This window comes from Zingiber officinale, chromosome 8B (assembly GCF_018446385.1).
Source record: "Zingiber officinale cultivar Zhangliang chromosome 8B, Zo_v1.1, whole genome shotgun sequence".
Taxonomy (NCBI): Eukaryota; Viridiplantae; Streptophyta; class Magnoliopsida; order Zingiberales; family Zingiberaceae; genus Zingiber; species Zingiber officinale.
This window is the reverse complement of record NC_056001.1, coordinates 103,324,235-103,352,146: the sequence shown is the minus strand read 5'-3', so window position 1 is coordinate 103,352,146 and position 27,912 is coordinate 103,324,235. Positions and strand designations below refer to the sequence as shown.

The 27,912-nt window shown below is 33.8% G+C and overlaps 2 protein-coding genes across 5 annotated transcripts in view; one reads left to right on the top strand and one right to left on the bottom strand.

Moving 5' to 3' along the window:
- Window positions 1-74: 74 nt before the first annotated feature.
- Window positions 75-3,980, bottom strand: LOC122014335. 3 transcript variants are annotated; one of them, XM_042570541.1, is made up of 5 exons: window positions 3,842-3,980; window positions 3,237-3,667; window positions 624-782; window positions 443-551; window positions 75-336 (listed from the first exon to the last, which is right to left on the bottom strand). In XM_042570541.1, exons 2-5 carry the CDS (start codon window positions 3,570-3,572, stop codon window positions 161-163), a joined length of 780 nt encoding a protein of 259 aa, XP_042426475.1. In that variant the 5' UTR covers window positions 3,573-3,667; window positions 3,842-3,980; the 3' UTR covers window positions 75-160. The 3 variants fall into 3 exon arrangements, with proteins under 3 accessions (XP_042426475.1, XP_042426477.1, XP_042426476.1); XM_042570543.1 differs by having other exon boundaries at window positions 3,237-3,662; window positions 3,842-3,974; XM_042570542.1 differs by lacking the exon at window positions 3,842-3,980 and having other exon boundaries at window positions 3,237-3,787.
- Window positions 3,981-5,366: 1,386 nt separating this feature from the next.
- LOC122016215 (vacuolar protein-sorting-associated protein 33 homolog) overlaps window positions 5,367-27,912 on the top strand; it is a 56,443-nt gene continuing 33,897 nt past the window's right edge. For both annotated transcript variants that reach the window (XM_042573447.1, XM_042573446.1), the window contains exons 1-9: window positions 5,367-5,524; window positions 5,600-5,639; window positions 5,732-5,812; window positions 5,911-6,105; window positions 8,182-8,292; window positions 8,371-8,436; window positions 14,318-14,425; window positions 14,506-14,550; window positions 15,814-15,870. In XM_042573447.1, coding sequence (XP_042429381.1) covers window positions 5,472-5,524; window positions 5,600-5,639; window positions 5,732-5,812; window positions 5,911-6,105; window positions 8,182-8,292; window positions 8,371-8,436; window positions 14,318-14,425; window positions 14,506-14,550; window positions 15,814-15,870 — 756 coding nt within the window. In that variant the 5' untranslated portion in view covers window positions 5,367-5,471. The remainder of the gene's footprint in view (window positions 5,525-5,599; window positions 5,640-5,731; window positions 5,813-5,910; window positions 6,106-8,181; window positions 8,293-8,370; window positions 8,437-14,317; window positions 14,426-14,505; window positions 14,551-15,813; window positions 15,871-27,912) is intronic.

Here is a 27,912-nt window from a genome sequence, read left to right as displayed (position 1 = left end):
AATCCTTAACACCATTAATCTTGTCCCACAAATCATACGGAGCCTTAATATAATAGTTGATATACAGCAAATACTAAAAAACTGAGGCTGATTTTATAATATCAATTGTCAAACAATTGAAAAATAAGGAATGTTATACAAACAAATAAAACCATTTAAGCTAACAAGATGAGAAATCGGGAGCAATGCTATAAAATACACCCATTTGGCCACTCTCGTTGAGCACCTCAAAGCTCGACAAAGTGTTTCTTCGCAGATGGCAACGAGCGCAGTATTCAGCTTCATAAACCATCGTATTCTCCACGTACGAGGCGACCGCAGTACCAACAGCCTCACCTGCAGACATGCGAAAGAGCAAGACAGACAACAGATCAGATCTCACGAGGCCCCTGAGGATGAAAAGATCATCAGAGTCTTATTCAAAAAAGATGTGCTGACCGACCGTGTGAAACTAACAACAAGTTTTCGTTGGGGTATCTGTCGGCCAGAGACTGGATTATGGTTGCGTATCTGTTCCTGGCTCCGGCAACTGATTCTTCCCATTGAGGCAGCTGAAGGAAACAAAACAGATGAAGAAACACATTGTGGTAAACGATGATCAAACTGAATCGGGAGAGAGAGACCTCTTTATATATACTCTCTGCAGAATGATCGATTGTTCCTGCTGGTAATGAGGCTTCAAGCTCAGAGATATGGGGAAACCATTTCTCATCTTCGGGAGCTATGTTATGGCCTAGTGCTGTCGTGTTTAGCATCTCACATAATCCATACTCAATTGAAACCTGCAGAATGGCCAAACCAAATAATCAGCCAGAGAACCAGGCAGGCAAGCAGATCAAAACAGCTCATCTATAAATGTCAATGGCCTTTTGGAAAGTCAATGGTTAATGGTATAATAAACATGGTGGCAAAAGACCATTCGCCCGCCCCTAGCGCCTCCGTCAATTCATCTCAAGATCAAAAGAAGATAAATCAAGGACGACTACTAGTTTTTGGAATAGTGACTAACATATAAGAGAGACATTTACCTCGACTATGCCGAGATTCGAATTCCAGACCTCATAGTGGCAGCACCTCATGTGCTAGCCACTAGATCGTCCCGGGGGACCAATGGTACAATAAACATTGTGGCAAAAGGCGATTCGCTCGCTCCCAGCACCTCCGCCAACCCGTCCCTAGGCCAACATGGAGGAGGTAAATCACCGGGCTACTATCGTGGACAATGACTAGTGCATAGGGGAGGGCAGGAACCTGGCTACTAGCCAGGATTTGACCCCCAGACCTCATTGTGGCAACATCCCATGCACTAGCCACTAGTCTATCCAGAGGGAACCAATGGTACAATAAACATGGTGGCAAAAAGACGAATACGCTCATCCCCAGCACCCCCACCAACCCGTACCAGGGCCAATATGGAGAAGGTAAATCACGGACGGCTACTAGCCTTTGGAATAGTGAGTCAACTCTAATATGTTGGTCAATAACTATACTCATCCAAGCAACAAATCCAACTACAAGAAGGAGACTAGGGATGAGATATTAGGATCAGAGGATTCGACCACACTACATGCAAACACCGATATTTTTTTTTTTTTTTTTTAAGTTGACACTAAATATCTAGTTTATGCCGACTAATCCTGACCCGGTCCGACGGAAGTTTCCCATTGGCAAATCGGGAAGTGCTCGCAACCCCATCAACTCTATGTTCTTAGGTCAACCGTCTATTAAAGGAAATTAATCTGTTAATTCGTCAAAGATGGGACTCAATCTTTAAATGTTTAAAAACTAAAAAGGCTCTCTGCCTATGCACCAGTGCCCGGAGGCGCAGACACAGGTATTTATAACTTACAACTTGGTATCAACTTGATGTGTTCATTTCGACACCTAAAGACTAGCTAGGGGTGTCAATTCGGGTGGGTCGGGTCGGGTTGGGTCGGGTTGAGTTTTGTTTTTATTTTTTTTAATCCAACCCGAACCCGACCCCGACCTGAACCCGAGTTCAACCCAAAATACCTCAACCCGAACCCGAACCCGACCCATATAACCCGAAAATCCTATTCAAAACGATTTTTTTGGACTATTTTTCTTATAATTATTCACTTTTATCTCAATACTCCATCATTATCATACAAACATGATATTAATATACATAAAAACATCCAAATTTTTAAAATAAAATTTGATTTAACCCCCAAAAAATCCACAAAACCCTATATTTAAGTCAATCCGGGTCAACCCGAACCCGACCCGACCCAACCCGAAACTTTTTTACTCTCCAACTCTCCAACCCGAACCTGATTTTTTTCGGGTCGACTCGGGTTGGGTCGTCGGGTCGGGTTCATTTTTGACACCCCTAAATCTAGTCACCTCTCTTCTAATTTCTGGAACCGTCCCGGCATGTAGATTACCTACTGGAGATTGACTACCAGATGTTTTGGACAAGACTTTTATTATCACTAGGACGCACCGTATGATGACATATTGACATACATACAGAAGGATGTTCCGAATATTCAAGAGCGAATTCTGTGATACCCCGACTTTAAACTAAAGCCCGACACCTAGCCATGACTTGCATAAGTCACTAGACATGAATGACTAAGAATCAGTGTATTTTTGTGCGGGAAAGAATGAAAGGAAAGAGTATCTATAGGAGAATACAGATAGATTCATGTGAGTAGGACTTAAGACATTTCTATGATACAATGTTCCTTTTAGGAGGCTAATAATATACACATTTATTTATAAAAAGGTGCAAATTTGCATATTCCTTTTTGTCGAGCTTTCCGTAAAAGAATCAATTCCCACTTATAGAACCAAGAAATGGTGAAAATGGAAAGATTACAGAGCCCCTATAACATCTCCTTATACATAGAAGAAATTGTAGCAGTCGCACTCAATAATTCTTGAAATCTTAGAGACTAATAATGTCGTTGAGCTAGAGTTTCCAAGAAATCTTGCTGAAGAAAGAATTGGAGATCAATGAGAAAACACTAGTGCTGAAGAGAGATTTTGGGGAAGGGGCTCAAGGGAATTGGCATTTCAGGATGATTGGGATGTTAACAATGGTTTGTTTCTTCCCCTGAATCCTTTCTTTCTAGATCCCCATTCAGTGGATGGCTGATGATGTTAGGAATCAATTCACTATCAGATAGCGATTTGAGGGGCAAAGGATTGGTGAATTGCAGCAATATTTGACAGAATAATCTGAAACGAGCAAGGAAAAAAGGAAGTACCTTGACACGAGAGGGATCGAGGATGGCATCGCGGCTCGTCTCCATGGAGAGCAGGAGCTGGTGGTCGTCGACAACGCAGCAGAGGGCGCGGACGACCTCGGCGGCTGTCTGCAAGCAGCGGAGGAAGGGGGAGACGACGACGCGATGGATCGGAAATCCGGAATCACGAAGCCGCTTCCCTGCGGTCCACGCCCGGATTCGGCCCTCGTCGGCTAGCGGCGGATCCCAAGGACGCTGCGCCTGCGCTACCCAGAGCGGCTCCAGGTGGTCGATCCGGTCGCCGTGCCGCATCACCACCACATTTTGCACCCCCTCCGCCTCTCCGCCGCCGGACATCTCTCGATCTGGATGGACTCCGCGATGTCTCGAACCAACGAAACCGCGGTTAATGGTTTAGGGCACCACACAAGCTGCCCGCTCCATTCACTGGACTAAATTTCCATCTCATTTTAAAATTCTAAAAACTGAAATTTGTTCAACTAATTCAATTTATATGAAATTCCAAGAAATTGGAGCAGAGCAAAAAACCACTAAAAATCAATCAAAGAAAAAAAAAGAAAAAGGATTTCTAAAACAAAAATCAATTCAATTTAGCATGAATATACCAGAAAGGTTTACAAATATCTTGCGTGGCGCGTTAATGGAGAACCTGAACACCACCCTCCGTACAATCCGCCATCAGCGACGCCACCGCCGGCTTCTCCACCACCCCTCCCTCCCCGCAATCCCCAACTTCCGGTTCATTTAATACACATACGGCAAACTCTGTAAAATAACACAACCGTCCTTTCATATTGTTCATCTTCCAGTTTAAATATACTCTTGTGATTATGATATCGTTATAGGACATTTAAATTATCATCCAAATATCATAATTCAAACTTCAGTTATAACGTATTTGTAAAATTTTTTTTTTCAAATGAAAGGTGCAATCAAAAGATGTTGGACTAAAAGATACTGAGCTTCTAGGCTGACTACCATGTACGTTTTTCAATTTATCTTAGTGATCGATGAGAAATTTTTATGGGACCCAATCGAAATAATCAATAAAATTAATTGGGATTATCATATCTTTTGATTAAATATGGATGAAAACACATTATTAACTATTAAATTATAATTTTTTAAAGAATAAACTTATTCAGAGACTACTAACAAAATTTAAATAATATTTTTTAAATTCAAAATTTAATTGTTATAAATTTCATTCTCTAATAATTGTAGATGGCTAAATGAATTTAGATTTGTATATGTTTCATTGTTCAATTCGGAAGTTATGATTTTTTAAAATTTAAGATTCAACATTCAAATTATGTACAAAGCTATAATTACCATAAAACTATTAAAAGTTCAACTAACTAACACATAATTACACAATTCTAATACTGATGATTTACTAGTTGCTCTAAAACTTAAATTTTGAGAAATTAGAAATTTTTTTATTCTGATTAAACTATAAAAAAGATCAAAGTTCGTTCTGAGTATATTATCACAGCCCGGACAATTTTAATAATTTCCAGGCTAAAAAAATATAATTTAAATAATTTTCTTGGTGACCCGGACCATTTTAATTTTAATTTTTTTTTCTTTCATAATTATCCATTGATTATTGCGTAAAGTAATAGTCTATAATGTCCATCTCCACATAGAGCAATGCCCATCTTCACATAGAGCATGGATACTCTGGTCCACAAAATATGGATCAGAAAATAAATCAGTTTTTATTATTAGTGGAGAATGATGATCCTCAATTATTTTACACATGGGTCATCACTCTTCAGTAAGAATAACTACAACGCAATATTAATATCGCATTATAACGTTACTATACATTTCATTTGTCGTTGTGGACATCCGCGTTCATCCGCTTGAACGCGTTCAAGCATGCATGGGGTGGGCCAGGGCAGACCTACCCCATATGTATATATATATTTTTAATTTTATTTATTATTTTATAATATATTTAAAAGGAATTTAAAATATATTTATCCCACTATTCCATACTCATTATAATTATCCCACATGTAGGGCCTTGCCAGTTCCGGAGGCATCCGCGGTGACACGGCCTCCTATCTGATATTGGGCAATGGGCTGGCAGGCCACGCTTCGATGTCCTTGCCGTTTTAGGCCCATTTTGTGCCGTCCAGCGTCGCTGCCTCATCTTCCCTTTCGCCAGCGAACAGACAGGTCCAACGGTGACAGAAGCCGAAAGGAGGCCCTCCGGTTTGTTCTCGCATGGCGCAGATTCCCAACCTCGACACCGCCCCACTCAATCTCACTTCCCTTAGGTAGATGCTTATGGTTTTTCAGGATTTCTCATGTTCTTGTTGAGTGTTGATCGATCGACCTGATGTTTATGGCAGGGAACAATCTCAGAAGGAGCTGCTTAACATCCTTAAGAACGTGCGATTCCATATTTCAATTGTACCAATTCCCAAATATATATATATTTTTCAATCCTCGTGTTTTGACGTTTAGCACTCGATTTTTCTCAGATTCGAGGTAATAAATGCCTCGTCATCGACCCAAAACTCAGCGGATCGCTTTCTCTCTTGATCCAGACGTCGCTCCTCAAGGTATCTTTGTGTTCATGCTACTTTGTTTCACTGCAACTCGCCTTTTCTTTTTAGTGTAGTGTTGTTGACGTAGTGGGAGCATTCTCTTGTACGAGCAGGAAAATGGTGTTGAGCTGCGGCATCTCTCTCCCGAGCCTGTTCAAACTGAATGTACCAAGATATTGTATCTTGTGCGATCCCAGACCAACTTGATGAAGCTGATTTCGTCAAACATTCACAATGATCTATCCAAAGGAGTTCAGAGAGAATACTTTCTTTATTTTGTTCCACGTCGCACAGTTGTCTGTGAAAAGGTGAGCTTTCTTATGACAAACTGTAAGTTTCTCACTGTCGTGGACCTAGTATGGGCAGATATTATAGAACCTTAGGTAAATTTTGTAACTTCCCCTATTTTCATGATTGCAGTACGCATGAGATTGTATATACACATCTACATATATGCATCTGTTCAAAGGTCAAAGCATAGTGCAGGGAGCCTGCTGATAATTTCTGAACATATTTGCTATGAAAGTTTCATATCAACATAAAATCTTTTTATAAGTCAACTAAACTTAAAGAGATGAGTTCTTATCATTGTTCTAAATATCATAATTTCTCCTCTTTTTTTTTTTTTACATTTTCCTTGTGTCTAATAAACAATCTTGTCTATTGAAAAGATACATACTATATTTGTGCATTTCCTTTCATTTGGTAGCAGTCTAGTACCACAACAAGAATATTTGTCCTAACCATTTGGGATCATTTATATGGATCTTAGTCCGCCTTTGAAATCTATGTAAAGATATTTTCATATTTTTTCCCTCTTAAAGGTGCTGGATGGAAATTCCAGCCTTCATTTTTCACTATAATGCTTGTTGTTGAGAGCTGAGAAACATGCATGTGCTATATTGATGCTTCCTCTCTTTAGCCATGAAATTCCAAAATAAGCTTCATGGTGCCTCCTGATAATAGAACATGTCATAGAGTGTTATTCTTTACCTATTTTTTGATGGACAACATCCATCAACCTTTTTTATTTTTTGTCAAAATAACTGGTAGCATAATTAGGGTAGCTCAGTGCAAGAATTGTGATAGATTCCATCCACATAAACCTAACAGGCAATTTGTCGGATTAGGCTTGCAGAATGGTCTCCATCAGATCTAGCTGCAATCTAGATGACGTTAATTTCTCGAGGATGCATCTAGTCAAAACTAATCAGTTTTCAATGATAGTTCTATTGTTTGATCAACTGGTGGATTTCCTAGCCATGGTGCAACCGCCAATTGTATAATAAATAATGTAATTAAAATTTAAGGAGCTTGACTTTCTTATAATTACTATTTTTTTCTATCATTTGCATATTTTTTTTGAAATTCATTTAACATGTTAACCTTTGTCAAATAACTTTAATCATATTTATTTTAACTTCTTATATAATAAACAATTTAACTAAATTTTGAGGAGCATGACTTTCTATTAATTACTATCTTTGACCATTTTCATCTTTTTTTTTTTAAAATTCAATTTACATGTTAACTTTTATCAAATAACATTAGTCACATTTATTTTTAATTGCCTGTATAATGAACAATGTAACTAAATTTTGGGGAGCATGACTCTCTTGTAATTACTATTTGTGATCATTTGCATTAATTTTCAAATTCATTTAACATGTTAACTTTTGTCAAACAACATTAGTCACATTTATTTTTTTAATTTTGTGTATAATAAACAATGTAACTAAATTTTTGGGAGCAAGATTTTCTTGTAATTATTCTTTTTTGGTCATTTGCATTTTTTTTTACATTCATTTAACATGTTAACCTTTGTCAAATAACATAAGTCACATTTGTTTTTTAATTGCTTGTAAATAAACAATGTAACTAAATTTTTGGGAGCAAGATTTTCTTGTAATTATTCTTTTTTGGTCATTTGCATTTTTTTTACATTCATTTAACATGTTAACCTTTGTCAAATAACATAAGTCACATTTGTTTTTTAATTGTTTTTATAATAAACAATGTAACTAAATTTTGGGGAGCATGACTTTCTTGTAATTACTATTTGTGATCATTTGCATTTGTTTTCAAATTTGTTTAACATGTTAACCTTTGTCAAATAACATTAGTCACATTTATTTTTTAAATTTTTTACTCACTTATTTTTACCATGTTTTTTTTTTTTTGTAGAAATCCTCTTGCCTAACTGCTTTATCATTTTTTCTATATATTGTTTAATCTCATATTTCTCTTTTCCAGCACCATCTTTCACGCTTCTATTTTACTGGTAGTTGCCTTTTATATTTTAATACTATGATAAAGAATATAATTGCACATGTTTTTTCATTGAGAATACTTTCCGTTAAATGTTCTACTTTATGCCTTTGCAGATCTTTGAAGACCAAAAGATTCACCATCTATTGACTATTGGAGAATACCCTTTGTACATGTTGCCACTAGATGAGGATGTTATATCTTTTGAGCTTGACCTTTCATACAAGGTATATAGCCAAATGCACAGTAGAATGAATCATGCTAAACACTTTAAGATCATTTCATATATTTGATGGATATTGTAGGAATGCTGTGTTGATGGTGACACAAGTTCACTTTGGCATATTGCTAAAGCTATTCATAAATTGGAGGTATGCTTCTTGTGATTTGTGAGGTGCTGATGATTAGTACAAAATCATTGCAGCTTAATTATATGAAAAAGTAGTTGCAATGATGTTAAATTTAACCAAATTTAATCTATATATACTTTGTGATGGATATTTGATGGGATTTTACAAGGCAAATTCATGAGGAAGAATGTGCTCCCTTTGTTCATTTGGGAATTTTCATTTATTATATTTTAAAGTTTTATTTACATAAATTTGATTTTGCCAATCATTTCTTTGCTTCTATATTTAGTTATTTATCAATTCAAATTCCTTTATCCTTGTTTCTCCTATAAATCAGTGTAAAATGGAGTATCTCATGCCTGATTAGATTGAATTTCTGGAAATTTCTTGTTACTTCATCAATGACACTCTACTTCTTGAAAGTCTGTGTTATACTTTTGGTAATTGATATGTGATGGTCATGCAAAAAGGAAATTTAAATTATTTGTGGTACTATACTCGCAATTTGTCAAGGGTATAAACATCTAAACACATCTTGTCCTCTTTGTGTTGCATATCCTCAATAAAGATGGTTGAGATAAATGTGCACAACCTTAGACTCTGCTGCAAATTGGTCTCATAAGACATTGTTGGTGTAGGAAATAATCAAATTTTTATCTTTCCTTGTATAGAGCCAAGCCAATCATGGGTGTGAATAGGATAATCAATTAGAGTGTTTTGATAGAATAATTTATTTAGGTAGAATAGTTTTTCTTTCTTTCTTTATTTATTGATTCCTTCTTTATTTATTTATTCCTTCTTTATTTATTTATTCCTTCTTTATTTATTAATTCTCATTGTAATTATGAAAAGGAGATCTTGATTCATTAATAAAGGGGTGAGAGATTTTTCTTTCTTCTAACCTTAGTTTATATGGCATGAGAGACAACAAGGATGACCACCTATTCTTCCACTCAGTCCACAATTGAAAAAACTTTTTTCGCCGTCCCTTCTCTTTTCGGAAGTGATGTCTCATCCTTGCAAATTACGGTCCATAAGCTAAACGACCATAATTATTTGCAATGAGCCTAGTCCGTGAAGATAGTTATCCGCGGTAGAGGGAAGTTGGGTTATCTTAAGGCCGATTCTTCTTGGCCCACGTCAAGCGATGCATCATACGCTAGCTGAGAATTCAATCGTGCTTGTCTGGCTAATTAATTCCATGGAACCCAACATTGGCCTTTGTTATCTGCCTCATCCTTGCAAATTATGACCCATAAGCTGAATGACCATAATTATTTGCAATGAACCCGTTCAGTGAAGATAGTTATCCATGGTAGAGTGAAGTTGGGTTATCTTAAGGGCGATTCTTTTCGGCCCACATGAAGTGATGCATCGTTGGTCGAGAATTCAATTGTGCTTGTCTTGCTGATTAACTCCATGGTACCCAATATTGGACATCGTTATCTCTGATTCAAGACGACCAAGGAGGTGTGACACACAACTCAGAAGATGTATTCCGATCTAGGCAATACTTCCCATATTTTTGAACTATGATCGAAGCTGAAAGAATTGAAATAAGGTTCATATTCTTAGGCACAATACTTCTATGACATTTAAGATTTTTGAACTTGATATATTTTTTGAAGAAGATTTCAACGTGCGTTGATTGTAGTATTAAAATTCGCTGCAATATTGGAAAGGAGAGTGCGTTGGATTTTTTGGCTAGTCTTAATCAAAATTTGGATGAGGGACATGGTCGTATTGTGATGGGAAGAAGCTCATCATAATGTAATGATATTGATGAGATTATTACACCACAATCCATTACAGAGGTTTCAGCATTGATTTCCACCAAAATCCCGTACCAAGTCAACGTCAAAATAAACGTCCTTGGTGTGAACACTACAATCGACCAGGCCACACCAAGGATAAATGTTGGGAAATATATGGTAAGCCAACAAATTGGCAATCACAAAAAAGAATGATGGATATCATACTCAATTGAGCCAAGAAAGACATGCAATCTCCGGTGTTTCTACTCCCTTCACCAAAGAACAGATTGAACAATATTGTAAACTCCTCAACCAAAACCTTCAATGCTTCTTCCAACTCTAATCTTGGCTCCTGCTCCATGACTCAATTTGGTAAACTTAATTCATCCTTTTGTTAATCATTCAACAACCCCTTGAATCATTGACTCCGGGCCTCTGACCATATGACATGTGACTCGAGTCTTTTTTTTGCTCCTATTGTCCCTGTTCTCGTCAAACCACTATTAGGATTGCTGATGGATCATTAACTATAGTTGTTGGCATAGGCAATATTTGGTTATGTCAGCATTTTATTCTTAAATGTGTTTTTTCATGTACTTGCTCTAAAATGTAATCTTATTTATGTCAGCAAAGTCCTAATCATTGTTTTTCTAAATTCGTCCTTAGTGTCTCATGTTGCTTTTAATTCTGATTCTAGTGATAAGGAAATAGTGTCTTGGCACTATCGTCTTGGCCATTTTAATTTTAGTTATTTGAAGCGTTTGTTTCCATCTTTATTTACTATTTAAGATCCTTTGTCTTTCCATTGTGAAGTGTGTCAACTAGCTAAGCATACCCGCATCTATTTCTGTCCCAAACAATATAAACCATCTAACGCATTTTCATTAATTCATAGTGATATTTGGGGCCCCTCACAAATTCACACCTCACGGGAAAAGATGGTTTATTTCAATTATTGATGATCATCCACGGGTTACTTGGGTTTATCTTCTTAATGAGCCTTCCACAAAATGATTTGGACCCAATTTCAAACAAATATCCAAATTCTTAGAATCGATAATGACAAAGAATATTTCAATGTCATTTTACGTGACTATTTATTGGAAAATAGAATTATTCATCGAAGATCATGTGACGATACTCCACAACAACATGTAGTTTTTGAATGTAAAAACCGTCATTTATTGGAAGTAACCCGTGCCTTAATGTTCATCATGCATGTTTCAAAATATTTATGGGGATGCAATCCTTATAGCTACGTATCTCATCAATCGTCTCTCTAGTTTCTTGATCTTGATATACCAATTGCGGTCAAAAAGGTGTCCAATCCTGTACTAAATATCCCATTTCAAACTTCATCTCCTATTCTAATTTATCCTCCACATTTAGTGTTTTCACTGAAGGGGAGTCTTGGCACAACGATAAAGTTGTTGCTTTGTGACCAAAAGGTCACGAGTTCGAATCCTAGAAACAGCCTCTTGCAAAAAGCAGGGTAAGGCTGCATACAGTGGATCCTCCACATTTAGTGCTTTCACTTCAAAGTTGTCTAGTGAATTGATTCCCAGATCTATCATGGAGGCATTAACTATTCCCGAATGGAATATTATTGTTCTTGAAGAAATGCATACTCTCAAACAAAATAATACTAGAATTTGGTGGAATTTCCAAAGGGAAAGGTGTCGTTGATTGCAAATGGGTTTTCACGATTAAGTACAAGCTGATGGTTCAATTAAAAGGCACAAGGCTCATCTGGTGGCCAAAGACTTTACTCCAACCTATGGATTGATTACATCGAGAATTTTGTTGTTGTTGCCAAACTTAATACTATTAGAATTCTTCTATCATCGACTGCTAATCGAGATTGACCACTACATCAACTTGATATAAAAAAAATGACTTTTTTAATGGAGAGCTTAAAGAGGAGGTTTATATGGATTAACATCCAGGATTTGAAGAAAATTTGGGTGGTAAGATGGTATGCAAGACAAAAAGTCTCCCTATGGGTTAAAATAGTCACCTTGTGCCTGTTTTGATCGATTCTCCAAAGTGATAAAAAACTTTGGATATTTTCAAGGACAAACAGATCATGCACTATTTGTGGAACACTCAGACGAAGGAAAGATCACTATTCTCATGATTGGGAATGATAATAAAGAATTGGAAGAAATTAAGAAAATGATGGCACGATAATTTGAATTCAAAGATATTGGAACACTGAAGGGAGATTGCTTGAAACAAAAAGGGTATTTCAGTCACTCAAAAGAAATACACTTTAAATTTAGATCAAGCTAAGTAACACGAAAATTGAACTGGGGAATAAGGGGAAATTGTTTGAAGGACAATTGCTTGACAAAGGCAATTATCAACGTCTTATTGGAAAACTCATCTATCTGTCATATACACACTCAGATATTGCTTTTGCAATTAGCCTAGTAAGTCAATATATGCACACATCATGTCAAAGTCATTTGAATGCAGTATACAAAATTTTGAGATACCTAAAACAATCTCCTCTGAAGGGCTTATTCTTTGCAAAGACGGAGGATAGAAGAGTATGTGCATACACTTATGCAGATTGGGCATGATCAATTGATGATAGAAAGTCAACTTCTAGGCATTACATGATAGTATGGGGGAATTTAATGATGTGGCATAGCAAAAAACAACTGTGGTGGCAAGAAGTAGTGAAGCGGAATACGGAGCTATAACTCATAGAATTTTTTGTCGGGGAGCTTGACGCAATGGTAAAGTTGTTGTTTTGTGACCTAAAGGTCACGAGTTTGAATCCTGGAAACAACCTCTTGCAAAAAGCAAGGTAAGGCTGCGTACAATGGATCTTTCTCCGGACCCCGCATGGTGGGAGCTTCGTGCACCGAGCTGTCTTTTTTTTATCTAGATCAAAAGAGTGATGAAAGACCTAAAAACTCAGTTTGAAGATAATATGCTACTCTATTGTAATAATAAGTCGGCCATCAGTATAGCTTTTGTGGTTAGCCTAGTAAACCAATATATGCACTCATCATGTCAAGGTATCTGAATGCAGTATACAAAAATTTTGAGATACCTGAAACAAACTCCTGGGAAGGGCTTATTCTTTGCAAAGACTGAGGATAGAAGAGTATATGCATACACTTATGCATAGTATGGGAGAATTTAATGACTTAGCATAGCAAAAAACAATCTGTGATTGCAAGAAGTAGTAATGCTCTAACTCAAGGAATTTGTGAACTCATCTGGATCAAAAGAGTGATGAAAGACCTAAAAATTCAGTTTGAAGATACTATGCTACTCCATTGTGATAATAAGTTAGCGATCAGTATAGCTCACAACCCTGTTTGTCTGACTGGACTAAACATGTAGCATTTTATTAGAGAAAAGGTGGATGAAGACATTATCAATATTGATGAGTATATTTCTACATCTCATCAACTAGCTGATCTTCTTATAAAAGATTATTTGAACAAGCTCATAAAGTTAAGCTTGGTCTCATCAATATTTACAGCCAAGTTTGAGGGGGAATATAGGAAATAATTAAATATTTTATCTTTCCTTGTATAGAGCCAATACTGGGTGTAAATAGGATATAATCAATTAGAGTGATTTGATAGAATAATTTATTTAAGTATAATAGTTTTTCTTTCTTTATTTATTAATTCTCATTGTAATTATAAAAAGGAGGTCAAGGGGTGAGAGGTGTTTCTTTCTTCTAACCTTAGTTTATAGTTGGTTTGTACTTAATTGATCTAGTATTTATCTAGATAATTAAAAAATTGATATTCCTGTTTTTGGTTTTCTTTTTTCAAACATTTTTGCAAGAGTATTCTGTTCCACTGTGTTTTAGATCATGGCTGTATTTTTGTATCATTTTTGTGTTTTATATCTATAGCTCTATACATAATGGCTGTATTTGAAGAAACTAGCAATTTCTTTTGATTTTTCTACACTATATTGGTTTTTGAGTTGTTACACATTAAAAAGATGCATTATCTGTAGCATTAGTTTTTGTGATTATGACATTCTCTAATTAGTTCGTACTGTGGCTCCTGAATTGTGTGTCTTTGTCTCATTCTTTGTTATGTATTTATACCAGCTGATATTAAATTCGTTTTTCTCCATCATATTGTATCAAATTTGTGCAAATCTTTCAGTTTTCCTTTGGATTTATTCCGAATGTGAGGGCCAAAGGAAAGGCATCAACAAAGGTTGCTGAAATTTTGAATAGCTTACAAGTTGAAGAGCCAGTCAGCTCAACAGATGTAATGTATTTAACATCTCTTTTCCAAAGTAAACTCTTTAATTGTTCAATAACTTTAATCACTTTCTTCTGGGGCTCCAGCTGGGAATTCCTGAGATAAATACACTCATTTTACTTGATAGAGAGGTACTTCCTTTCTCATAGTACATTTTCTGATTCTCTATCGACTCTATTATAGACATTGTTCACAAATCTGAATGTTGATAGCATGCCTGGTGCAGTTTGCTTGGTTACTGAAGCAGGCAATAAAATGTTGATAATTTTTTTTTATATCATGGCATCGTTTAGAAATTTGGCTGATTGGGAAAAACTTGTTTGGATGATAAAATTATTTGGAGTTGTACTCAATATTCGCAGTTTCCTTGCTTGGTAATAATTTTCAGCTGCTATATAGTTGTAGTTTAATTAAAAATAATCAAACAAAGAAGACGTAATAAATTATTTTTTTAAGGACTTGACCTACTCCTAGAGACATGCTTAAGATGGTACGAACATGTACTTAGACGACTAATAAATGCCCAGTTGGCGATGTGAAACTATAACAAACACACATATCAAACGAGGAAGAGATAGACAAAAAAAAAAACTTGGTTGGCAACAATAAAAGATAAAATTTATTTAAGTATAGATGATGATATGGTAGGAGATAGAGTTCAATGGGGTAAAAGGATTCATATAGCCGACCCCACCTAGTGGGATAAGACTTGGTTGTTGTTGTAAGGACTTGACTTGCTCCATGTAGTTAATGTACAAGGAATTTTAATCAGATATTGTATGCTAATATTTGTTCTTTTGCTCTATGGTGCATTCATTTACTTATGTACCAAACTTGCATTTAGGTGTATGGAAGCCTTGTTATATATAGTCATGGTTTGAAATCTTGCACTATGCTGGGTGGCATGGTTGAAGTATATTGTCATGATAAGTTATTGAAATTCGATACTAGTTACTAGGTACATTTAATGTGTTCAGGGTTTAGGTGTCAATCATGTTGAAAAGTATCATGTTAGGCCAACACTCAATACCCCTTTATCTTGGCATGTCGAAAAGATAATGATATTATTTATCTTTTTCTTATTTTTCTCCTTCCTCCTACCACCAACAATTTGCCACTGGCACCATAAATGGAAAGCTTGAGTTTTTGAACCTTGCATATAGTTAATATGAAACACCCTTTACTAACTTTTGTTACTGAACACGCATACTACTTGGCTTATTTACTTTTATATTATTCCATTTCATCTTTACTTTTTTTCTTCTTTTGTGAGCATTACTACTGTTTAAAACCCAAAAGTTTAACATGCATTTTCTGATTATGAATTGCTTGTATAAAGCTTTGCTACTACAAAGAATTTTTTTGTAATTTCTCTATTTTCACATTTATTGCAGGTTGATTTGGTGACACCTATGTGCTTTCAGCTAACATATGAAGGACTTCTGGATGAGGTCAGTATTTGAGGCGATGCTCCAAGGAGTTGGGGGGTACAAATGGATTACTCTATATGTCAATTGATTATTAGTTTGTATATATTTCTTGCTTGCCTTCAAATCAGTATAATGGAATCTAGCATTTTCATTTAAGTATGATTCCTCAAATTTTTGGCATATCAACTAGAGGAATTGCAAAGAGTAAATCTGGACAGTGTCATCCATGGGGAATAAGGCATGATGGTATGGAGTGTGCTTGACATGTTTTATTATAAAAAATTTAATGATTGGCTCCTAACTGCTTACACCTTTGGGTTATCTCTTTTTCCAATCAATTTTAACAGAGTCATAGCATAATGCCCTAAGTTTAAAGTTTACTTATCAATAATTTAATGTTGTCTATTCCTGTGCTATTTGGGTATGTTCACTCACAATGAAAGGGGAAGATTACAATAACCAAAAACAACCAAGCCTTATCCCACTAGGTGGGGTCGGCTAAAGGGGAAGATTAAGAATAGAAATTTATTGATTAGTGCCTTAATTGTTCGAGTTTTTAGGATAAGTGATTAGCCAATCAAGTTTTAACAAGTTCAAAGATATCAATAACACCCTGGACTTACCTTGAAGTAGGGATCACAGCGCCGAGCCATGCCTGTTGGCATGGGTAGAATTTATCGTTTTGTCCATCACCGAATCTCTTCAGCACCAACACTAGGAGGAAAACCTTCCTCTCGCTAAAGCTCTGCGATCCCACATAACCCATCTGCAAACTCTTCATAAGGTTGGGTTGCCTTGCCTAGTTGCGAGGTTTCCGCGAGATCGTGGTTTGACCACGAGACCTCTTGTAGTAGCCTCACTTGGTCATGATGCCTCTTGTGGAAGCCTCACCACAACCAGTGACGCTGTCAGTGTAACTGGCTGCTCCTCCCCACGCTTGCCCTACTCTTTTTTATTATTTCTTTTCATTTATTTCATCTTTTTCATTTCCACTAAGAATTTTTTTTTCCTACCATTGATTCCTTTCCTTCCTTTATCCATCCATGAGGGTAAGCACAACATAAGGGAAAAAAAATATCTGACAGAGTGAATGCAGTGGAGACAGATTGTTGGGAGAGACACAAAAAAGAGCGTAAGATATAATATAATTCCTAACCATATAAAATATATTACCCAAATTATTCTATATATATATATTTGATTCAACCAAAATGAATTTAAATTAAATCCAATTTAAATCTATTCTAATCGTTATACTACTTGGTGGACTCCACATAATCGTAATTCGACTTTTACTCAACTTTAATTTTTAAAATATTTATTTAATTTAACTTAATTAATTCTTTATATATATATTTTAAATTAATTTAAAATGTAAAATTTTTTAAATAAGATAAAATTTAGTTTTTAAAAGATTTTTGTATTCTAATTTTTGCGATGCTAATAGAGATTGAGAGAAATAGTATTACATGTGGAACAAAAATTAAAGTTTAACGAGATTGTGTTGAGCTTATCTTCCTCTTTGTGTTCTCTTTGCTTTAATTCGAATGGCAACAAACAACTAAGGTTCAACACAATGATTTATTTAAATAAAATTTTATTTAATTAAGTTAAAAAATAAATTGTTATTATTTATTTATACTATTTTAAATTTATTTTATTAAAATATTATTTAAAATACATAACACTTATTTTGATATTAGTAACCTTACTAGATATATCTTGATTATTGGTATAAATTTTAATTCGAATAAGTGATATCATTTTTAAAAAAGAGAAATATATTTTGTTTTCATCTAAATTGTTCAGTGTTGAAAAACTTATAAACACTTATTCATCCAACAATTATCATATATATATCAACAAATGAAAGTCACCATCCTCTTTATCACATAGCAGATTTGTAAAATTGAGGAAGGGTCGAATCCTGGCAAACATCGTGGAGTTACCCTCCCATGTGATAACTAGCTTCGGCTTCCTGATTTACTCTCTTCCAATGGTGTGGGGTAGTCGTGAGGGGCTGCTAGGGTGACGGATTTCACCTTTTTGCAGAATTTTTTATACAATAGAAAATTTAGACAAAACTTTTATATATTCTCAAAATACAAAAATTACATTAATCCATGAATAATTTGAAATTTCTAAATAAAGATAACATAATCAATGCTTAAAATTATCAAAATATATTTAAAGATGTTGAAATCGAAGATTAATCTTCATGACCATTATAAATACAAGGTCTCAGACTTGATGCCTTTACAATAAAATCAATCTTCATTATAAATGCAAGTTCTTGGACTTGATGCCTTCACAATAAAGTTATAATTATGACTATTTAATTATGTGCACTAATAATACAACAACAACCAACCCTTTATCTAAGTGGGTCGGCTATATGGATCCTCTTACTCCGTTAGGCTAATCTTCTACTATATTATCATCTATATTTAAATAATTTTTTTATTTTATTTTATTGTTGTTAATCAAGCCTTCTTTGGTCTCCTCTTGCTTGATTAATGTGTGTATTTATATGGTCCCACATCATATAATTAGGGTATTTATTGGTGACCTAAGTACATGTTCATACCATCTTAAACACATCTCTTAGAATTTTCCCTCAATATGCGCAAGTCCAACTTTATCTCTAACATTCTCATTTTTTATTTTGTTTATTCTCATATATCTACACATTCATCTTAATATTCTCGTCTCTACAATTCTCATCTCCTACTTGTATGCTTGATTCATAGCCTAACATTCAACTTTATATAATATATTAGGTCTAATTGTCGTTTTTAAAACTTCCTTTATTATAAAGAACACTTGACACCCTTATCCATTTCAGCCATCCTGTGTGTATCATGTGTAAAACATCTCTATAAACCCTTTATTACAACAACAATAACAAATCCTTTTCCCATTAGGTGGGGTCGGCTGTATGAATCCTTTTATGTCATTGAGCTCTATTTCTTACTATATCATCATTTATATTTAAATAAATTTTATCTTTTGTTATTGTTGCTAACCAAGTCATTTTTGGTCTTCCTCGTTTGATATGCATGTTTATCATAGTTTCACATCGTCTAACTGGAGCATTTATTGGTCGTCTATGTACTTGTTCGTACCATCTTAAATGTGTCTCTCGAAGTTTTTCCTCAATAGATGCAACTCTGACTTTTTCTCTGATGCTCTCATTTCTTATTTTGTCCATCCTCGTATGTCCACACATCCACCTTAACATCCTCATCTCTGCAACTCTCATCTTTTGCTTATGCGCTCGAGTCATAACCCAACATTCAACTCCATATAACATAGCAGATCTAACTGCGGTTTTATAGAACTTATCTTTAAGTTTAAGAGGTACTTTACGGTCACATAAAACACTCGACGCTCCCCTCCATTTCAACCATCCCGCTTGTATTCTAGGTAAGACATCTCTCTCAATCTCTCCATCGTTTTGCAAAAATGATCCTAAATATTTAAATCTCTCGGTTCCGGATAACTCGTCCTCTCCTATCTTAACAATTGTCTTATTACTTCTAATATTGCTAAACTTAAATTCGATATATTTTGTCTTTAATCTACTAAGCTTAAAACCTTTTCCCTTCTTGTGTTTCCCGCCAAAATTCTAGTTTAACATTTACTTTTTCACGTATTTCATCTACCAAAATAATATCATCTGCAAACAATATGCATCACGGTACTGTGTCTTGAATGTGTGTAGTGAGTTCGTCCATAATTAGTGCAAAAAGATGGGGACTTAGAGTTGATCCTTGATGTAACCCTATCTTTATTGGAAATGCTTCAGTTACTCCGCTTGAAGTCTTTATTTGGTCGTTACATTCTCGTATATATCCTTAATTAGTTCAATATATGTTACGCTAACATCTCTCTTTTCTAGAATTCTTTATATAATTTCTCTTGGGACTCTATCATAAGTTTTTTCTAAGTCAATGAATATCATGTGTAGATCTTGTTTTTGCTCATGATATTTTTCAATTAATTATCTAAGAAGATGTATAACTTCTATTGTCGACCTTCCAGGCATGAACCCAAATTGATTTTCGGTCACGTGGTCTCCTTCCTTAATGTTTTTTCTATTACTTTTTTCCAAAATTTCATAGTATGACTAATTAGTTTAATACCCCTATAGTTTACACAATTTTATACAACACCCTTGTTCTTATATAAGGGAACTAGAGTACTTATCCTCCATTGATTAAATATTTTTTTCGTTTTCAATATCATGTTAAATAATTTTGTAAGTCATTCAATATCTTGTTTTCCTAGGCACTTCTATACCTCTATCGGAATATCATCTGGTCCAACAGCTTTTCCATTGTGCATCTCATTTAAAGTTTGTTTTACTTCTGAAGTTCGATAAAAATTAAAATTTCTATGTTCATTTGACCTACTTAAATTATTTAAGTTAAGTTGGTCACCTAAACCTTCATTAAAAAGTTGATGAAAATACCTCTTCCACCGCTCTTTTATTTTTCCATCGTTTACTAATACCCTATTACATTCATCTTTAATACATTATATTTGGCTAAGATCTCTTATTTTCCTTTCTCTCACTTTAGCTATTCTATAAATATCTCTTTCTCTTTTTTTTTATCCAATTTTTGATATAATCGTTCAAATGTTTCATTTTTTGCTTCACTCACTACTTTCTTAGCTTCTTTCTTGACTATTGTATATTTTTTAAAATTTTTCTCGTTCTTACAAATATATAATTCCTTATAAGCTATTCATTTTTCCTTCACTTTCTCTTGTACTTTCTCATTCCACCACCAAGATTCCTTACTTAGTGGTGCATGTCCCTTTGACTCACCGAGTACACTCTTAGCTACTATTTTCAACGTTGATACCATCGTATCCCATGTTGTATTAGAGTTATCGTATATTTCACCTAATGCTTGTACTTCTACCTTCTCCTTAAATATATTTTGTTTCCCATCCTTTAACTTCCACTACTTAATTCTAGGAATCGTATATATTTTCTTTTTATTGATACTATGTTTGAGGCGTATATCCAATACTACTAACCTATGTTGGGTAGTTAAGCTTGCTCCAGTGATAATTTTGCAATCTTTACAAATCTTTCTATCCTTCTTCCTAACCATAAGAAAGTCAATTTGCGATTTATTATTCTCACTTTTGAATGTGACTAAGTGTTCTTCTCTTTTCTTAAAAAATGTATTAGCTAATATAAGGTCATATGCTATCGTAAAATCTAATATAGTTTTTCCTTCCTCATTTCTCGTTCCAAACCCATAACTCCCATGTACCTTCTCATATTCCTCATTTTTCACTCCGACATGCCTATTTATATCACTTCCTATTAAAATCATTTCATTTGGTGGAATATTTTGTAATATTTCATCTAAGTCATCCCAAAACCTTGATTTGGTAGCTTCATCTGATCCTACTTGTGGTGCATATATGCTAATTATGTTCATAGTTTCTTTCGTCACTATTATCTTAAGGGCTATAATTCTATCCCCTTTTCTAACTACTCCTGTAACTTCATCCTTTAACAAACTATCTACAATAATACCCACTCCATTTCTTGCTTTACTCTTTCCAGTATACCATAACTTAAAACTCGAGTTCTCTATAATCTTTGCCTTCTCGCCTACCCATTTTGTCTCTTGTACACACAAAATACTAATTCTTCTCATAATCATCATATCTACTATCTCCATTGATTTACCAGTGAGAGTTCCTATGTTCCATGTTCCAAATTTTAGATTATTAGTTTTCCTATCATATTTGTTCTTATCCAACTATGGTGTGAGAACTCTTGCCTATTTAACACTACACCGAAGTTCTCATGGAGATGTAGCGGTCCTTACTGAGACGTTACAATCAGACCCTGCAACGCGTTCCTTCCGGGGAACAACCTAACATTAGCATAATAGTTTAATGAATCCATTCATTGAATATTTGCCATAGTTTTAACGCTGGCTGGCAACCTAACGCACCCCTCCTTTTATCCGGGCTTGGGCTGGCAACCTAACGCAACCCTCCTCCTTCTTAAAGCTCTCAGGTAACTTGTCATCTACCATCTTAACAATTGTCTTACCATGTCTACTATAATAACAACCAAGCCTTATCCACTAAGTAGGGTTGACTATATGGATTCTTCAATGCCATTGGGCTCTAACCCCTACAATATCATTATATATATTTAAATAAATTCTATCTTATTTTATCATTACTAATCCAGTTTTTTTTACTTCCTCGTTTGATGTGCACATTTGTTAAAGTTGTACATTGCCTAATTGGAGCATTTATTGGCTGTCTAAGTACATATCCATATTATCTTAAATGTGTCTCCTAATGTTTTCCCTCAATAGGTGTAACTCCAACTTTCTCTCTAATATTTTCATTTCTTATCCTATCCATTCTTATGTGTCCGTACATCCATCTTAACATTCTTATATTTATAACTCTTATCTTCTGCTAATGTGCTTGAGTATAGCCTAATAATCAGCTCTATATAACATAGCAAGTTTAACCATGGTTTTATAAAATTTTCCTTTAAGTCTTAGAGGTATTTTACGATCACAAAAAACACCTAACGCTCTCCTCTATTTGAACTAGACTGGATCACGGTTCAGAACCTAATTCGACGGTTCAAGAAACGTCGACCCTTAACCTTAACCGTCCAAGACGGTTACGGTTTAGGGTTCACGACGATTCAAAATTATTATTTATATTTTATTTTTTAAAAAAATATTTAAAAAATTAATTTAAATTTTTACTAAAATTTTGAATAGATAAAAATAAATGAATTAAATCGTTGAATACAAAACGAATGTGTTGAATTAAAGTTGGATTGAGTTTAAATTAAATCCACTAGATAGTTTCGGAGGTAAGGATCACATGAATTTAAATTGGGATCATTTTGAATTTGAATTAGTCAAATTAAGATAAGAATAAAGTTTTAAAATCCATCTATTTAAAATAAAATATAACGTTTTTGAATGAAGTTTTCTTTTCTCGTCTTTTCTCTCCCACGCCTGATTTCCTTTTCTTTCCACGCGCTTTGAGGCCTCCGTATTTCTTCCTTCTTCCTTTTCTTCTCCCTATCTCTTCTTCTCTTCTTTTCTCCTCCAACCACAGCAAAACCTCTTCCTATCTTCTTCTTTCTTCTTCCCCATCCCTTCTTCTCTTTCTTTTCTTCGATAACCTCCCTTCTTCTCTTCTCAAGAGCTACAGTCCATCCTTTCATTTCTTTTTTGTTTTTCAAGCCAACCACAACCACCTTTTCCTTTCCTTGCTATCCTTGCATCTCAGCAAAGCCGCCAGAGCTAGCCGAAGTCACTGACGAAGAGTTCTCCTTGCTTTCACAGTCTTTTCAACATTAAAAATAAATTTAAAAAAATATCGTTGAATCACTTGTTCAATGGTTATTTTTAAGCTTGAATCTAAACCAGCCTAGCTTGAGTCGGTCCAATTTTGGTTCAGGCCTGTGTAACGGGTCAACGGGTAATCGACCCATTTACTCGATTACGAGTCTGGGGTTCAGACCCGGCTCATGGTCGAGTCTAATTTCAACCTTTAGGTAAGAAATCTCTCTCCATCCTTTTATTCTTTTGCAAAAATGATCCTAAATACTTAAAACAAACGATTCGCCATTTTTTATTTTGACAATTTTCTCATTATGTCTAATATTGCTATATTTAAATTTTATATATTTTGTCTTTATTCTACTAGCCTAGAACCTTTCACTTCTAGTATTTCTTGTCAAAATTCGAGTTTAACATTTACTTCTTCACGTGTCTCATCTATCAAAATAATATAATTTACAAACATTATGCACCACGGTACCATATCTTGGATGTATCCAAAGAGTTCATCCATGATCAATGTAAAAAGGTAGAGACTTAGAGCTGATCCTTGATATAACCTTATCTTTATAGGAAACGTATCAGTTAATCCGCTTGAAGTCTCTACTCTTTTTAAACAATATACGCTATGCTAACACCTTTCTTTTCTAGAATTCTCTATATAATTTTTCCAAAGACTTTATCATAAACTTTTTCTAGGTAGACGAATACTATGCGTAAGTCTTGCTTCTTTGCAATAGAAGATGCATAATTTTTATTTTTATTATTGACCTTTTGAGATATAAATCCAAATTAATTTTCAATTACCTTGATCTCCTTAGTTTTTTTTCTATTACTCTTTTCTAAAGTTGCATGATATGATTCATTAATTTAATACCCCTATAGTTTGCATAATTTTGTACGTGTCCTTTATTCTTATATAGGGAACTAAAATACTTACCCTATATTTTTTTGTTTTTAATATCAGATTGATTTAATACCTTGTTACCTAGGCACTTTCATACCTTTATCTGAATGTCTAATTATTTTTCCATTGTGTATTTAAAGTTTATTCTACTTCCGAAGTTTAAATTATGCAATCAAAATTTAAATTTCTATACTCATTTGATCTACTTAAATTACCTAGGTTAAGTTGATCACCTAAATTTTAATTAAAAATTGATGAAAAAACCTCTTCTGTCGCTGTGTTGTTTCCTCTTCATTTAATAATACCTTATTGTATTAATCTTTAATTTGATAAGATCTCTTATCTTTCTCTCTCTCACTTTAACTGTTTTGTAAATATTTTTCCCCCTTCTTTTGTATATCCAATTTTTGATATAAGCATTTAAAAGTTTCATTCTTGGCTTCATTCATTACTTTCTTAGCATATTTCTTGGAGTTTTTCTCTTATTATTACATCCTCATACATATTCTTAATTATTTCAATATATGTTACGTTAACATCTTTCTTTGTAAAAATTCTCTACATAATTTTTCTTGGGAATTTGTCATAAACTTTTTCAATGCCAATCAATATCATATGTAAGTTTTGCTTATTGTCTTAAGATTTTCAATCAATTGTATCTTGCCGTAAGAATCTAAATCGATTTTGATTATATTGGTCTTTTTTTTTTTCTATCACTCTTTTTCAAAGTTTCATTGCATGACTCATTAACTTAACGCCCTTATAATTTGCATAATGTTATATGTTTCTTTAGTTTTTATATAGGAGAATTAGGTATTTATCCTCTACTAATCAGACATTTTCAATATTAGATTGAATAATTTTGTAAGTCATTCAATATTCTGCTTCCCTAGACACTGTGATGTTGCTATTGGAATATTATTTGGTGTAATCTCTTTTCTATGTTGCATCCCATCTAATGCCTATTCTACTTTTAAAATTGAAATTCTCAAATAAAAATTTGAATTTCTATACTCTTGACCTATTTAAATTTCCTAAGAAAAGTTGGTCACTTAACCTTTATTAAAATTTCCAAAGCTAAGATAGTCACCTAAACTTTCAATAAAAAATTGGTGACAATACCTCTTTCGTCACTCCTTTTTTGCTTTATCCTTCACTTATTAGATTCATTTTTAATGCATCTTATTTAGATAAGATCTCTTGTTTTACTCTCTTTCGCTTTAGTTATTCTATAGATGTCCCTTCCTCTTCTTTTGTATTAAGCTATCAATACAAGTATTCGAAGCTTCATTCTTAGCTTCACTCACTTAATTCTTGACTTCTTTTTTTCGGCTACTATATAGTTTTTTAAGTTTTCTTTGTTCTTATAAGTGTACAGTCACTTATAGTAACTTATAGCTGTTTTCTATCACTTTCTTCTATACTTCCTCATTCCATCATCAAGATTCTTTTCTTTGTGATGCTTGCCCTCTTGACTTACAGAGAAAGCTCTTGACCATCGTTTTCAAATTTGATATCATCTTGTATTCAAGTCATCATGTATTTTTATAATACTTATGATTTTACCCTTTCCTTATTGGTAATTTGCATTCCATCCTTTAACTTCCACCATTTGCTTATAGGAGCCATGCACATTTTCCTCCTACAGATGCTACATTTGAAGGGCGTATCTAAAACCATTTTCCTAATATCCTATATTGGGTATTAAATTTTCTCCCGGGATGAGCTTGTAATCTTGATAAATTTTTTTATTCCTTTTATTCTTTTTTTTTACCATAAGAAAATCAATTTGTGATTTATTATTCCTATTTTTGAACATAATCACGTATTCTATCTTCTTGAAAACAGTATCAGTTATTATAAGTCCATATGCTATCATAAATATAATGTAAATTTTCTTCGTTTTTATTCTAAAAACACAGTCTTTATGTATTGTATTATATTCCTCATTTCTTAATTTGCCATGCCTATTTAGATCTCCTATTAAAATAATCTCGTTTGTCAATTTTTTTTTTTGGTACTATCTCATATAAATCTTCCCAAAACTATGTTTAGTGTCTTCTTCTAATCCTACATGGGATGTATATATGTCAATTACATTAATAATTTCTTTTACTACTTTTATATTGAGAGTTATAGTTCTATCTCCATTCTTAATTGTTTCCGCTACTTCATCCCTTAATGAATTATCTATAATAATACTTAATTTTTTATTTACTCTTTTCTTTTCTGATACCATAACTTAAAATCTGAGTTCTCTATTATCTTTACTTTCTCCTTTATCCATTTTGTCTCTTGCAAATCGAAAAAAATGCTTCTCTTGATCATCTTAATTATTGTATCTATTACTTTTATTTCTTTACCAGTGAGCGTTCTTACATTTTATATTCTAAATTTAAGATAATTTATATTCCTCTATAATGTCTGTTCTTATCCAACCTAGGGTGGGAGAATTCTTATTTATTTAACATTACACTACAAGTTCTCACGGAGATGTAATGGTTCTTGTTGAGACATTGTAGTCAGGCCTTGTTAATAAAAATATAGATTTTAAATTTATATATTATAGTGGCAAAAGATTCAACAATTACTAAAAATTTCACGAGATAATATTAAAATTTGAACTCAACCGTTAACATCTTAAATATAGCTTAATAGTATCTATAATGAAGGGGAGCTTTGACAGTAAAGTTACTAGTCATGTGATTTTGAGGTCATAGACGTTCGAGCTGCGAAAATAGCCTCTTGCAAAATACAAGATAATATCGCGTACAATAGATTCAATGTGGTCTGACTCTTCTTCGGGACAACTTTGTGCACTGGGCTGCCCTTTTAGTAAGCATTTATAACAATTAAATAGTTGTAAAAATATTTTAATTAATATATTTAATATTTTAAAAAAATCTGAAACGTTATTTGCATGACACTTATCAACACAAAACAATACGTTACCGAAACTGAATTGTTCTTGTCATAAATTGTAACTCCAGCCTTTTCCACCATTTTTCTAATATATAAAATTTCAAATAGCAATGGAAGTGATTAAGCTGCCATTTTTACCTCTGCATGCCACCAGGTCGATACAAACTTGCATTTCATATTGTGACTTTTAGATGTATCGCACTAAAATTAATATTTTCCCACTTGTATTGGCCTTTCCCTTTTTTTTTTTCATAGCTTGTCTTTAAATTCACTTCATGCTTGAATTCAAAATTCATTTCAAATATTACTTTTTTGGCAAAATCATGTCTGCAACTATTTATATTAACTCTGAACAATTTTGCTCTTTTTTTTGTTTGTTTGTGTTTTGGTTGCTTTCACTCATTGGTAGGATTAACTGTCTTTCATGAATTTTTTTGCTTCTCTAAACATTTTATATTCGTTCTTAGAATTTACTATCCTTCACATCATGATTTCAATATATGGTGGTATAGAAAATAGCAAACCGTGAGTATGATATGGATGTAAATTATTGTTGAGGATAAACAGGTGGAAAATTAAACACGGTTGAAGTAAAAAAAGATATCAAATATTGCATAAAAGTGACAGTCCTAGATTCCTACTAACACCGTAGATTAAGATTATTTCCCTAAGCTTAGTTGTGTAGATGATACTGTTTGGCATAATGACTTAAGGATTTGCATGCCTCAGATAGTAATCTTCCAAAAATAGAGAAAAGAGTAATGTAGAATCAAAGACTATATTGAATGAATAAAACAATAGTACAGGTCCTGATTTAAAGGCCTACAAATGCCTAGTCTCCTAAGATTCGATGTATAAAATTTTTTTCTGAAATAA